The sequence below is a fragment of the Lathyrus oleraceus genome, chromosome 1 (genome assembly GCF_024323335.1).
Source record: "Lathyrus oleraceus cultivar Zhongwan6 chromosome 1, CAAS_Psat_ZW6_1.0, whole genome shotgun sequence".
NCBI lineage: Eukaryota > Viridiplantae > Streptophyta > Magnoliopsida > Fabales > Fabaceae > Lathyrus > Lathyrus oleraceus.
In genome coordinates this window covers 177,287,829-177,302,759 of record NC_066579.1, presented here as the reverse complement: position 1 = coordinate 177,302,759, position 14,931 = coordinate 177,287,829, and the positions used below count along the sequence as shown (strand labels likewise).

The 14,931-nt window shown below is 36.0% G+C and overlaps 1 protein-coding gene across 1 annotated transcript; it reads left to right on the top strand.

Moving 5' to 3' along the window:
• The first annotated feature begins 7,278 nt into the window (after positions 1–7,278).
• On the top strand, positions 7,279–7,658 carry LOC127115595 (arabinogalactan protein 21). Its single transcript, XM_051047106.1, has one exon. It carries the CDS (start codon positions 7,359–7,361, stop codon positions 7,539–7,541), a length of 183 nt encoding a protein of 60 aa, XP_050903063.1. The 5' UTR covers positions 7,279–7,358; the 3' UTR covers positions 7,542–7,658.
• Positions 7,659–14,931: the final 7,273 nt, after the last annotated feature.

The window sequence follows — 14,931 nt, the reverse complement described above, 5'->3', positions numbered from 1 at the left end:
ATTACGAGACTTTGATCCCTCATTTTTATATTGGTACGTAGGCATAAGACCGAAGGTCTTGTCAAACACAAAAATATAATTAATGAATTCTTTTCTCGCCCCCACTCTATATTTTTATCAAACATCATTTTGACCAAAACACTTGCACACAAAAAAGGGCTCCCTAGGAGTACCTAGGATATTTTGGGTGCTAACACCATCCCTCTATGTAACTAACCCCCTTACATGTAATCTCTGACATTTTATTAGTTTTGATTTGAAAACTTCTCATCTTTGGGTTTTGTTTGTACTTTTACCCTTTACCTCTGAAAACAATAAAAGCGCGGTGGCGACTCTGGTTTTATTGACGTCAAGTTTATTTATAGCTTGATGGTCATGAATTTACTGTTGCAACTGCCACTATATGATTGACAAGTGTAGCGTCAACTACTGCATCGCAAGGGGTCATTCCCTGTCCACAACTAAGTGTCCCTATACCAACTCCCTTGGAAGGCATTAGAAGTGGATATCTAAGATCACCCTTCCAAACAAGATTTACAATGCCCCCACTAGGTAGAGAGATGTCATATGGTATTCCTACATGGATGGTGGTGGGCCTAAATAGCAATCAACCGTCCTATCTGGATATCGTAGCGGCTGAGAGGTTAGCATTTAATAGACATAACGCTTCTGCGTCGAATGCAAGTGGAGTTTTTAGGCCAGGGGGAATCAGTTATATTCCTCATGGTACACCGTCATTAAATTCAACATCCATGATGGCTATGAGGAAGCAAATGGATGAGAGTAACCATGAGTTAGTAATTACTCTAACCCAACAAATGGGAACAATATTTAACCCTTTAATTACAAATACTAATCAAAGTTACAAAGAATTGGCGAACCAAATGGTTTGAATAGCCGATTTCTTTGGCGCCCCTCAAGACCAAATGCGAACAACACCCTAGATGTCGGATGTTAGGCAAGTCGAAACGCCTGAAATAGGAATAACCCAAAATCTAGGACAACCCCAAGGGTTTCAGCAAGTAGAGCCAAATAGGGACGAAGAGGAGTACATAAAGTAGCACAATCCTAGGCCAATTATAAGGTAGAGGAATCAAGATGTTAGCCATGTACTAAGAAATGTCCAGCGAAACAATATCGTAGGACAAAACAATATAACTACCGTTGTCGAAGCGATTGTGGCACAAAACGGGTTCAATATGGGTTTGCATTGACCCACTTTCGTGTCTCCATTTTCAGAGTTCATTCGACAGACTGAGCTGCATAGGGGATGTAAAGTCCCTAAATTCACCAAGTTCTCTGGTGAGACCAATGAGTCCAGAGTGATACATGTCGCCAGATACCAATGTGAGGCGGGTGATATAGTGAATAACAAGAACCTAAAAATGAAATATTTCCCCTCATCGCTAACAAAAAATTTGTTTACATGGTTTATGATTCTACCTCCAAATTTCATACACACTTGGAGTCAATTGGAAAAAATCTTCCGTGAACAGTTTCACATGGGCCAATCAAAGATAAGCTTGAAAGAACTGGCCAATGTGAAAGAAATATTCCTGAGTCTATAGACGAATACCTCAATAGGTTTAGATTGCTCAAGGTGATGTGTTTCACCTAAGTCCCAGAGCATGAAATGGTCGAAATGGCCGCTGATGGCCTAGACTATTCCATTAGAAAGAAATTAGATACCCAGTATTTGAGGGATATGGTCCAACTGGACGATATAGTTCGACAAGTCGAGCAGATGAAGGCTGAGAAAGCTAGATTTATTACTTTATATATGTCATTTTATGCATATTAGTTGTATGGTATAATTCATCACAATATACCTTTACTATATCATCTATTTCTTCTGAGTATCACCAAAACAAACTTAAAATTTATTGCCTCGTCTAGTAATAGAGATGCATCTCTGGATTCTGTCTGGTGTGAATATGGAGATGTATCTCCAGAACCATCTATGGTAAAAAGAAGAGTTTCAAAGAGGGATGAATGGGGGTGTATATTGAATTATTCCAGAAATGTATCTCCGGATTAAATTTTGGAAAATATTTTGGGTGTGACTCATTTTTTAGCATTATGACTAAAGAGAATGGTGCATCCTAAGATGCATTTCCAGAATTTGAGGGCAAAATTTATATTTCCATAGAGTGTTTTTCCACCCCTTAGGGTGGGATTAGTAATTTCCCTACTATAAAGAAGAGATTGGTTCATGATTATAGCCTCGGTCCATTTTATTTAAATTGATTTTTCTAACAAGAATTTATAAAATAAATTTTTTCTATATAAAAGAAACAAACAAACAATCGTTTTGATCCTGAACACTATCACTATAGTTTTTTATTGAAGTTTAAGAGAGTGAAAGACAACTGAATAAACCATGTGTTTAAAATGCATTATGGAGACTATATTATATATAGAGAGATTACAGCGAATTACATGCTATAGTCGATGTTGGAATATTTTATATACAAATATTCTTAACACTCCCCCTCAAGTTAGATCATATATGTCATATGAGTTGAGCTTGTTACAATAGTAATCCACTCGACAACCCGAAGAGACTTTGTAAACATATTAGCTAATTGGACTTCGGGTTTTACAAAATCTATGGTGATTTCTCCTTATAGTACCTTGTCCCTTAAATAATGACAACCTATTTCTATGTGTTTGGTCCGTTCATGAAAAAACGGATTATATACAATGTGTAGTGCTGCTTGATTGTCACATATGAGTTTTATGTTCTGAAGATCACTTATCCTAAGTTATGAGAGTAAATTTTTCAGCCATTCAAGCTCCTTTTAGGTTGCTTCTATAGCATGGTATTCAACTTAAACACTAGATAGTGCAATTGTATTTTGTTTCTTGCTTATCCATGAGATCATACTACCTCCAATCAGAACACAATATCTGGATATGAATCTCCTATCCAACAGTGATTCGGTCCATTCTGCATTTGAATAAAAAATTATTTTAGCATTACCCTTATCTTCATATAATATTCCTTTTCCTAATGCATTCTTTATATATCTAAGAATTCGAATGACTTCATCCCAATGACCATTACAAAGAGTATTCAGAAATTGGCTCACAATGCTCACCGCAAATGTAATATTTGGTCTGGTGACTGTAAGATACTCGAGTCTTCCCACAAGCCGTTGATATCTTCCCGGGTCTTTCAATGGCTCCCCCTGACCCGGAAGAAGCTTGGCGTTGGGATCTATAGGAGTATCAACAAGACGACAATCAAGCATATCAGTTTCACTGAGAATGTCTAAGGTGTACTTGTGCTGGTTAATTGTAATTTTGGATAACGATTGGGAAACTTCAATACCTAAGAAATATCTTAGTGAACCCAATTCTTTTGTCTGAAAGTTTTTGAAAAGATGAGTTTTAAGTCGCTGGACACCCTCAGTATCGTCTCTAGTGATAATAGTGTCATCAACGTACACCACAAGAAAGATACGTTGACCAGTGGAGGAATTAAGGAAGAAAATAGAGTGATCTGCTTAACATCTAGTGATATCGAATTGTATCAAGGCAGAGATGAAGCGACTAAACCAAGAACGTGGGGACTGTTTCATACCATAAAGAAAACGGCGAAGACGAAAAACAAGTTTAGAATTTCAAGGAATATTAAAACCTGAAGGTTGATTCATATAACCTTCCTCCTTTAATTCTCCATGTAAAAAGGCATTTTTAATGTCCAACTGATGAAACAGATAATGATGAATAGCAGTCATTGCAAGAAAGAGACAAATTGAACTAATCTTGGCCACCACAGAGAGAGTGTCACCGTAATTAAGACCAAATAACTGTGTATATCCTTTTGCTACCAAACGACTTTGAAACAATCGATTTGACCATCTGGTCCAACCTTCGTTGTATAAACCCATCGAAATCACACTATAGTTTTGTTTGGAGGTAAAGTAACAATGTCCCCACTGTTATTTGAATTTAATGCAACAATTTCTTCCACCATCACCTGACGCCAATTGGGATCAGTCATAGCTTCACTTGTAGACTTATGAATAGACACAACATCCAAAGCAGACACAAAAGAGAGATACAAAATAGAGAGATAGGCATGACTTAAAACACAAGCATATTTAGGATTAGGATGATGAGATCGAATAACTTTTCGTAATGCTATTGGAAGTTCAAGTGCAGGTGACATATTTGGAGGAGCAGTTGGAGCAGGAGATGGTGTTGGTGGATTAATATCATCTCTAACCTCCGATGTACGGGGTGTCTGTTGCTGGTGGACCTAAAATGGAGGTGCAATGGGTGTGGGAGTTATGGAAGGGATGTCTCTAGCATCTGAAGTACCATTCTCATCAGGTAACACAGAGGCAGAGAAAAATGGTGAGGTTTCAAATAATGTGACATCGGAGAGAAAAATTGGGGAAAAACAATGATATTATTTTTGTATACATGAGTATCCTAGAAAGATACATTTGAGAGCTTTGGCAGAAAGTTTATCTTTACTTGGACTAAGGTCATGAACAAATCATGTGCAACCAAAGACGCGAAGATGAATTGGGTAGAGATCATATTGTGGGTTCAAGATAGTGTATGGAATTTGATCTTGAAGGACCGATGAAGGCACTCGATTGATAAGGTGACAAATTGTGAGAAAAGCATCACCTCCAAAAATGAGAAGGGACATTGTGGTGAAGCAAAAGAGTCCGAGTAGTTTCAGCTAAATGACAATTCTTCCATTCAGCGACACCATTTTCTGGTGGTTTGTGAGAACATGATGATTGATGAATAATCCCCTATAATGTTAAAAAAGATTGAAATTGGGATGACATATATTCACGAGCATCATCAGTGCATACAATTTTAGTCGAAGTGTCAAACTGATTTTTAATTTCAGCATAAAAGTGTTGGAACATATGGAAGACATCTGAACAGTTTTTCATAAAAAATAACCAATTACATCATTAAAAATCATCAATGAAGGTTACTAAGTAATAATATCCTAAAGTTGACTTAACATTACTAGGATCCCAAATATCAAAATGAACTAAAGCAAAAGGGGATGCAACACTTTTATTTACTCGTTGACAATAAGTTTAACGAGTATGTTTGCCTAATTGATATGACTGACACTCAAATTACGGTAGATTAGAAAAATTAGGAACTAAAAGACGCATTTTATTAAGGCTAGGGTGACCTAAATGTTGATGTGTAAGGCTTTGAGAAAAAATATAAGCACATGTCGCCGATGATGATAGATGATATAATCCTCCAAACTCACTCCATATTTCAATCGTCCGTTATGTACGTCGATCCTGGACATAAACAAATTTACCAATAAACAGAACTGGACAATAAAGAGTATGAGTGAGATTTTTAACATATATTAGATTGAAAGGACAATCAGTAATATAAAGCACATAATCTAAATACAAGTATGGAAGTGGGTGTACTTGAACAAGGCCTCGAACTTTGATTTTAGACTCATCCTCCATAGTGACAGAAGGAAAAGAATCAGAATAAGACAAGTGAGATAAAATAAATTTATTATCAGTTATATGACCCAAGGCACCAGAGTCAATGACCAAAGGACCAAGGGAGGGGGATGTAGAGACAAAGGCTACATGATTACAAGAATGTGCAATGGTGGTAGAAGATGATGGTCGATGAGTTGCTTTGAACTGAACGAACTCATTATAATCAGCGGCTGGAATAGTAACTTCTTTGGTGATAGTTAGTTGAGCTGCAACATCAACCATAGGTTGTCGTTGTTGTTCTTTCACCTTTGTACGACATTCAACTTCAATATGGTCGTAACGATTGCAGAAGTTACAACGAATAACATGGCGTTGGCCACCGTATCCTCCGTGTTGTTCACCACGACCATGTTAGTGGAGGCAAGCATAAATGCTTTAGTGGATGTCCTGATTAGTCCCTCACACGGGATAAGCGAAACCTTAGAAAATTTGACAGAATTGGTGTCTCTCATGAGAGTTGATGGCTTGAAATGCAAAACTGAGTACAAATCTAGAAAGAGGGCAAGACGACGATACCGACGATGAAAACCGCGATATGAGGGGCTTCTGGACGTGCTGCCACGCGTTGTCAGAGAGGTGGTGCATGAGGTCCACGCGTGGAAGGAGAAATGGCGTGTGGGAAGACGGACAACAGTGAGATTTTGAGGACTCGCCGATTTGAAAGAGGCGATTCCGGTATTATAGGTATCTCGTCGGAAGGACGTCTAGAGTGGTAGTGCTAGTGGCGGAATTGTCGATTATTGCCGAAAAAGAGGCGTTATGGTGGTGACGGGAATGAGTCATCCAAAAAAAATTCTTATCGGAAAACAGTAGGTTAACTGGGTAAAAAAAAGCACGACGAAGACTTGAATCTCAACAAGCTTTGATATCATCTTAAAAATATGGTTAAAATCGGCTTGTAGGGTGTCTGATATGAGACTCTTAACACCCCCACTCACGCCCGGGATTTGTGTTTGAGGCGTTGAACTAAATGGTGGATGACTCAATGGATCTTAAACAAGGCTCTGATACTGTATTAAAGTATAAGAGAAAGAGAGAGACTGAGTGAGAGAGAGAGAGAGACGTTTGAATAAAATGTATATTTAAAAAACACTACATAAATTGTATTATATATAGAGAAATTATAATTAATTACATACTATAGTCGATAACACTATTTTATATATAAATATTCTTAATATTTTTACAGGTATTAAAACTGCAAACATATCTTAGGGTCTCTTTTATCGATAATTTATGAATTAAATGATCGATAAAAATGTAAATTGTGAGCAAGTTAACTATTAAAAATCAATTCGAAAACAAAATAACTACCTATATATTATAAAACTAATATATATACATTAAGGATGTAAAACTCTTCTTACATCAAATCTCGCGATATAAATAATTGTAAAGATATTTTGGAAACAACGCAACTAAAATGACATTAAATATAATTACACATGTTATAAAATATTTTAAACAGTTATTACATAGTTATTAATCTTATAAATATTTCATAGTTTTAATAATGTATAGAACTAAAATAGTAAATCTCAAATATCCACAAATTAAAATAGTTATTTCCTAAACCTGTTTGCCTTTTCTTTCTCCCTTCCATCAAAAAACATGAAGCCAATTGGCATGTCTGAAATCCTAACAAACAAACCGTTGGTGACAACCTAGCCTGCCCAAAATATTTGTTTATTTTAACCTTTTCCTCTCTTGCAACAACTATATAAAGTCACATAGAGAAGTTCTTAATATTCATCCACTACCAATCTTTGTTTTTAAATACCAACTTTCTCAATTTCTTTCTAGAAAAGAAATTAAGAAAGTATCAAATTAAATTCAGACATGGAGGCATCAAAGATAAATCAATTCTTTGTTGCTATGGTGGTGGTTATGATGATGGCAGCATCAACTGTTTCAGCTGATGTAGAAGCACCAGCTCCAAGTCCTACATCTGATGCTACAACCCTCTTTGTGCCAACAATATTTGCTTCCTTTGTTGCTCTTGTTTTTGGATTTGTTTTTTAAATTTATGAACAATGAAATTGCAATATTGTTGTTTTGTATTAAATTATGATTCATAATAATATGTAACACATTGATTCCTTACTTTACATGGGTTTTCAATCGGATTATGTAACATTATTGTGATCTTTCTTTGGTTTTATGAAAAAAAATTACCATTATTTTTCTTATTGTTTATGATCATATTAACGGGCTTATTTTAATTTCCCAATCAAAAATCTCATTATGAATTTGTATAGAATATATACAATCCAAATATAATCAATAGGAATGAAATGAAAACTTAGAAAGTAGAAGAATTATGAGTCATGGAATTTTAATGGATATATACTTTTCAATGAGTTATAAGTAAAATCTTTGAGTTATAAGAAACATAAGTGTTCCTATTTAGAAATAAAATTTCTTTAGTTTTTAAGCGAGGTTCCTCAATTATTGTTAGTGTTCAAATTGTATTTTTTTAATAGTGCATAAATATTTTATAGGATTTGGTAGAATGTTTATTAATTAGTTCATACCTTAAAAAGTTGAATAATTAAATGATGATAAAAGTAAAACACATGCCTTTGATATCCACCCACTATCATTTCCTCTCTTGCAACATATATATAAAGTCACAAACACATGTCTTTCATATCCACCCACTGTCATTTCTTGTTTTAATACCAACTTTCTCAATTTTTTTCGACAAAAGAAATTAAGAAAGTATCAAATTAAATTCAGAAATGGAGGCATCAAAGATAAATCAATTCTTTGTCGCTATGGTGGTGGTTATGATGATGGCAACATCATCTATTTCAGTTGTAGAAGCACCAGCTCCAAGTCCTACATCTGATGCTACAACTCTCTTTGTGCCAACAATAATTGCTTCCTTTGTTGCTCTTGTTTTTGGATTTGTTTCTTAAATTTATGAACAATGAAATTGCAATATTGTTGTTCTGTATTAAATTATGATTCATAATAATATGTAACACATTGATTCCTTACTTTACATGGGTTTTCAATCGGATTATGTAACATTATTGTGATATTTGTTTGGTTTTATGAAAAAAAATTACCATTATTTTTCTTATTGTTTATGATCATATTAAGAGGCTTATTTAAATTTCTCAATCAAGAAATCTAATTCTGAATCTGTATAGAACATATATAGAACCCAAATATAATCAACAAGAATGAAAGGAAAAATTGGAAATTAGAAGAATTATGAAATATGGAATCTTAATTGGTAAATACTTTTCAGTCTCTTATAATTTATAAGTAAATCGTTTGAGTTGTAAGAAGGAAAATTGTTTGGATTTAAAAGTAAAATTTGTTTAGTTTTTAAATGGGGCGTCCTCAATTATTGTTATTGTTCAAATAATCCTTTTTTTTCTTGGGCTTAAAGTTTTTATAGGATTTGGTATATTTAGTAGAATGCTTAGTGTTGTGTTTAAATATTAAAAAATAATAAATTAAATTATGATAAAAGTAAAATGAAAATAACATTGATATTAAAGTGTAGATTGTGAAGGATGATCGAAGACATTGTGGTTGGTGGATTTTTTTTCTAGAGACCTTCAATGGAGGGTGACTTTTTTATCCATTAGAGTTGGGTGCTAAATTTATACTCAACAATAGAGGATGGATGCCCCATACATTTTCGTAACTATTATGGACTTTGATTTCAACAGAGTTTTGGATGGTCTTATTTGTAATTTCAGATTTTGATCTTAATAATTTAACTAGAAAGGACACCGTCCGTCTAAAGCACAACATGTTTTGGCAAGTGTAGCGGTAAATTCATAACCATTAAGCTATGGAAAAACTTAACATCAATAAAACCAGAGTCGCCACCGCGCTTTTATTGTTCCAAAGGAAAAGGGAAAAGTACACACAAAACTCAAAGATAAGAAGTTTTCAAATCAAAACTAAGAAAATGCCAGAGATTACAGGTAAGGGGGTTGGTTACACAGTGGGAAAGTGTTAGCACCCAAAGTGTCCTAGGTACTCCTAGGGAGCCTTTTTTATGTGTGTATTTTTTTTGGTATAAAAGATGTTTGCAATAAATAGAGTGTGGGGATTAGAAAAGGTTTCGTTAATTATATTTTTGTGTTTCACAAGACCTTCGGACTTGTGCCTACGTACCAACATAAAAATGAGGGATCAAAACCTCGTAGTTCGTGGTATCAATTTCAAAGTGAGTGAATTGCTTTTCACAAAAATTTAAGTTTAAAAGAGGCACAAAGGGACTAAAAGAATTTGAATGAGTGTTAGTTCTTTTTTTCTTATGAAATTTTAAGTCAATATGGTTAGATTCATTTACAAGTTTGATTTAAGAAAAGAGTTTAAAAATGCAATGGCATAAGACCAAAGTTTCTAATTTGCAATAAAGTCTAAGTTTAGAAATGACAAGCAAAGAAGATTTTTTAAAAGAGGGGAGAGATTTTGAAATTTAAGAGAACGGGAGGAGATGAAGAGACTAATCCTAAGAAAAAATTTAAAAGTTAAGAGTTGAAAAGATTTGACCAATGGGATGCAATCCAATAGACAAGAATGTCATATAGAAACTGATTTTTCCTTTGTACTTTAGAATCAAGCAATATCAATAAACAAGTAGCAAGATGAAGAGAAAGACATCAAATAAAGATAGCCATATCCAAGAAAGCAACTTCACAGTCTTCTTCTTAATCTTCCCATGCATCAGATTAACTACTCCTTGATTGGCTCAGAAAAAGGCATTAGGCACAAGTTTAAAGTAACATTTGCATCAAGACCATGTAGCAGATGAATTCATATGGATCCTTATACTTGCATCAGATGGAAGCTCAACTCACAATAACTTGGTTTCAGAAATGTTGGCATTGACCAAGTCCTTTTGCATAGGGAACATTGCCTAATTCTAATGATCAGTCGCCAATTACATTGAGTTTTCATTACTGATCCGACGCAAAATAGAGATATTTGACACACTGTGCAAGCATTTATGGTACACTTCGAGCTAGTTTTACTTCCGTTATTTTATTTACGCATTTTTAATCTTTGTTATGTTTTACCTTTTATATCTTGATTTTATGCGTGAGATATCTGTGTTTTTTTCCGATAGATCCAAGTAGAAGAACCGGAGAACTCAGAATAAGACAGTGCGAGATTCCGGCACACAAAGGAGCAGAAAACCTCGGTACAGGAGGCCTGGCACGACCACCCCTGTCACCTGACACGGGCCGTGTCAGGGCAAGGGAAGCAAGTGAAGAAAACAGTAGCCTGACACGGCCACCCGTGTTAGGCAGAAACATCGACCATGTCACCCCTTCCATGGACGTGTTAGTTTAAACAGTAGGCTGACACGGCCACCCGTGTCAGCTGACACGGGCCGTGTCAGCCCAAGCCCAAAATTTCTAGTTTTCTCAGGATTTTCATTCTTCGGGCTTTTTAGAGACATCTTTGGACCTGTCCAACTGCTGCTAGGAACTTTCACTATAAAAAGTGGTCTTTTGCCAAAGGAAAAATCATCTTGGAATACGGCAAAACACAGTATTATGAAGCAATCAAGTATTACAGAGATCAAGGCATTTGGAGAGCTGAAGATATTCATGAGTAGGAGCGATTGAAGATCAAAGTCATCCAATTGTGTAATTTTTATCTTGAATTTGTTTTAAAGAATTAGAGTAGCTAAACCCCCCCAATGCTAGGGGGTGTCCCTGATTTAGAATTGTAATGAATTTGAGTTTACATTTGCATTTATAATATTGCTTTTACGATAACCTTTTAATGTGTTTATTGCTTTCTCTTTCGGACCAATTGAGATTGATTTGTGGTTATCAATTAGGCGGGACCGCCATTGATAAGGTTTTCATAAGGTTACTCTACAATAGATATCACCTAGGACAAGGGATACCCTGTATGAACCAGGGCATTCTTGATATTATAGAGCTTAACTTCACCCTAATTGGCTATGGACATAGGAATTTAGGTAGATTGATTAAAGGTTTTCTCACCAAGGACTTGGGAGAAAATACCCTTGAGAACTGGTAGTAATTGATATTTGTTGATGAAATAGTAACTTAGAGTTGTTACAGGGATAAATCATACGCCCTCCCTGACATTGTTCCTTTTTCTCTATCAACCCTTATTTTCATATTTCTTTACCTTTACTTTTATTATTATATTTTTACACTCAAAAACCAAATTAATACTTTTTGTTTAATTGAATGATAATTGAAACTCAATATTAATGTGCAGTCTTTAAGATCGACATTTGGGGAATTTCCCCATTATTACTATAAAAGGCAAAATAGTACACTTGTTATTTTCCTGATCAAGTTTTTGGCGCCGTTGCCGGGGACTGCCAAAAATATAGAGTTTAATTTTATTTCAATTAAAATTTTGTTGCTCTGCAGTAAAATTATTTTTCTGTCATTTATAGTTCACTAATTTGTGTATGTGAGGAGAACCCTCAATTGAATTTCTTTTTGACGCAGAGATCGAGAGAACCCTTCACCGAAGATGCAAAGAACAAAGAGTGGATTCTACAGAAGAAAGTACCTCGGATCAAACAGAGGTCAAGGAACCAATGGTTGAAGTTCCTCCAATTCCACCTCCTCCACCTCCGGAAAAACTCCTAGGTGACTATGGAGGTGCAAATGCACCGGGTGGTCGACTGACCATTGTTAACCAACCGGTGAATGTGACAAATTTTCAACTGCATTCTAGCACGATCAATCAATTGGAAAGAAAACGTTTCACCGGAAAGGTTAATGAAGATGCCAACAAACACCTGCAAAGATTTCTAACCATGAGCACCACCCTGAAAATTGATGGCACACTGATGAAGCAAAAAAATTAAGAATGTTCCCGTTCACTTTAGCTGAAGACTCGGAAGAATGGTGTTATTATCTCCCTTCCGGTAGTATCACTTCCTGGGAGGAGATGGAAACTGCATTCTTAAATGAGTATTTTCCAGCATCAGTATTTCTGAGAAAAAGGTATGAAATTCTGAATTTCAAACAGAAGGATGGTGAATCATTGGGAGACACTTACAAAAGATTCATAAGGATCTTAGTCGCGTGTCCCACTCATAATATGGATCAGACAAAACAAATGCAGATGTTCGTTAATGGGTTGAAAATAAAGACAACACAGTTGATTGATATAGCAGCCGGTGGCTCAACAAATTTCTCAACAGCCACTGGTATCAAGAGGATTATTGAAGCAATAGCTGCCAATGAGCATCTAGAGCTATATGACAGGTGTACAAGTCAACCAGATGGTGTGATTGATCTAAAATTAGAGACAAATGAAATTCTTCTAGAAGACACTGTTGCTGTCGAAGTAGACAAAAACCTGAAAGCTATGAATATAGGTACTCAACAGATAGCACATGTTCATCCAGCTCAGGCGAGCACGTGTGAAATCTGTAATGGACCTCAACACATAGTCTATTGCTTTGCGACTCCCCAACAAATTGAAGAGATCAAATTCTTGAAGTAGAATAATCCTTATTCTAACACTTACAACCCAGGTTGGAAGAATCATCCAAACTTCTACTGGAAAGATCAGAGAGGGAATGATCCGCAACAGGGTACAGGGCAATATCATACTCAGTATCAGCAACAACAACAGGCACCTAAAAAGGCTGAATGGGAGATTGCCATTGAAAAGTTAGTAGCCCACAACATACAATTTCAAGAAGAAACAAGGACTAATCAGAAAAAAACCACAACCTCCATCAAAAATCTTGAAGTTCAAATGGTACAGATAGCACAACAGTTAGCTTCAAACTCTCAAGCCCCGGGAAACTTACCTAGTGGTACGGTGACAAATCCGCGGGAACATAACACTGTTAACGCTGTCACAACCCGAAGTGGAAAGTCAACAGAGGAAAATGGTATTGAAAAAGATGGATTAATAGAGGTGAATTTAGAAATCAAGGAAACAAAAGTCCAAGATGAAGAAGCAATACCGCCTCCTATCAAGGAGAAAGAGAAGGTTCCTAAACTCGTAATCAAACTCCCTTAGCCTCCACGACAAAAAAAGAAAAAGCAACATGAGAAGAATTTTGAGAAGTTCCTGGAGATGTTCAAAAAACTCGATATCAATATCCCTTTTTCTGAAGCATTGGAACAAATGCCAATATATGCCAAGTTCATGAAAGACATAATTTCCAAGAAGCGTTCCCCTGATATGGAACCGATCATCCTGACTGAAAAAGAAAGACATGGGATCAGTTACTATTCCTTACATTATTGGTGATACAAAATTCAAGAAGGCTCTGATTGACTTAGGGGAAAGTGTAAGCTTGATGCCACTGTCCATCTATAAGAAATTAGGCATCGGTTTTGTTCAAGATACTCGAATGGCCCTTCAGTTTGCGGATCGTTCTGTTAGGCGACCCTATGGTATTGTGGAAGATGTTCTTGTAAAAATTGACAAGTTTGTCTTTCCAGTCAACTTTGTCATTCTGGAAATGTCGGAGGATGAGGAGATTCCTCTCATATTGGGAAGACCTTTCTTGGAAACAGGACGGTGTATGATAGATATTGAGGAAGGAACTATGACCCTCAAGGTCTATGATGAAGAGTTAAAGATAGATGTGAGGAATACAATGCAATACAAAGATGATATCGGCACTAGCAATACTATAGAGATAATCGACCAAGTAATTGCTCAAGAAAATGACCAGCATAGACCCCGGTCACCTCTAAACCGGGTCTTAAGCTTGTCCATTTTTTACAGTAATGAAGATGAAGAAGAACCTGAGGTGCTTGCTCTGATGGAAAAACAACCTGAATGGATTAGATCTAGACCACACTGGTGGGAAGATCTAAGACCACCACCATCCGATGTCACTGAAGCAGTTACCAACAAATTTGAAGTATGTATTTCTAGACACTGAAGAAAAATGTCCAGCCATCATTATTGCTAGTCTACAGAGTGTCCAAGAGGCACAACTCATTCAAGTGCTAAAAAAATACAAGGGTGCAATCGGATGGGCAATTGAGGACATAAAAGGTATAAGCCTTACTGTTTGCATGCACAAGATATTAATGGAAGATGACCATAAACCAGTAGTGCAACCACAACGAAGACTTAACCCAGCCATGAAATAAGTGGTGCGCAAAGAGGTTGTAAAACTCTTGGATGCGGGCCTAATCTACCCTATCTATGATAGCTCTTAGGTAAGTCCAGTCCACGTGGTACCAAAAAAAGGGGGCACAACAGTAATAAATAATGAAAAGAATGAGTTGATTCCAACCCGCACTGTTACAGGTTGAAGAGTGTGCATCGATTACAGAAGGCTAAACATGGCAACAAGGAAGGATCACTTCCCGTTACCATTCATTGATCAAATGCTAGAAAGGTTAGCAGGACACGATTACTATTGTTTCCTAGACGATTATTCGGGGTATAACCAGAT

What these genes read in the sequence shown, in the direction of transcription:
- LOC127115595 (XM_051047106.1), top strand. Translation starts at nt 7,359, where the DNA reads ATGGAGGCATCAAAGATAAATCAATTCTTTGTTGCTATGGTGGTGGTT.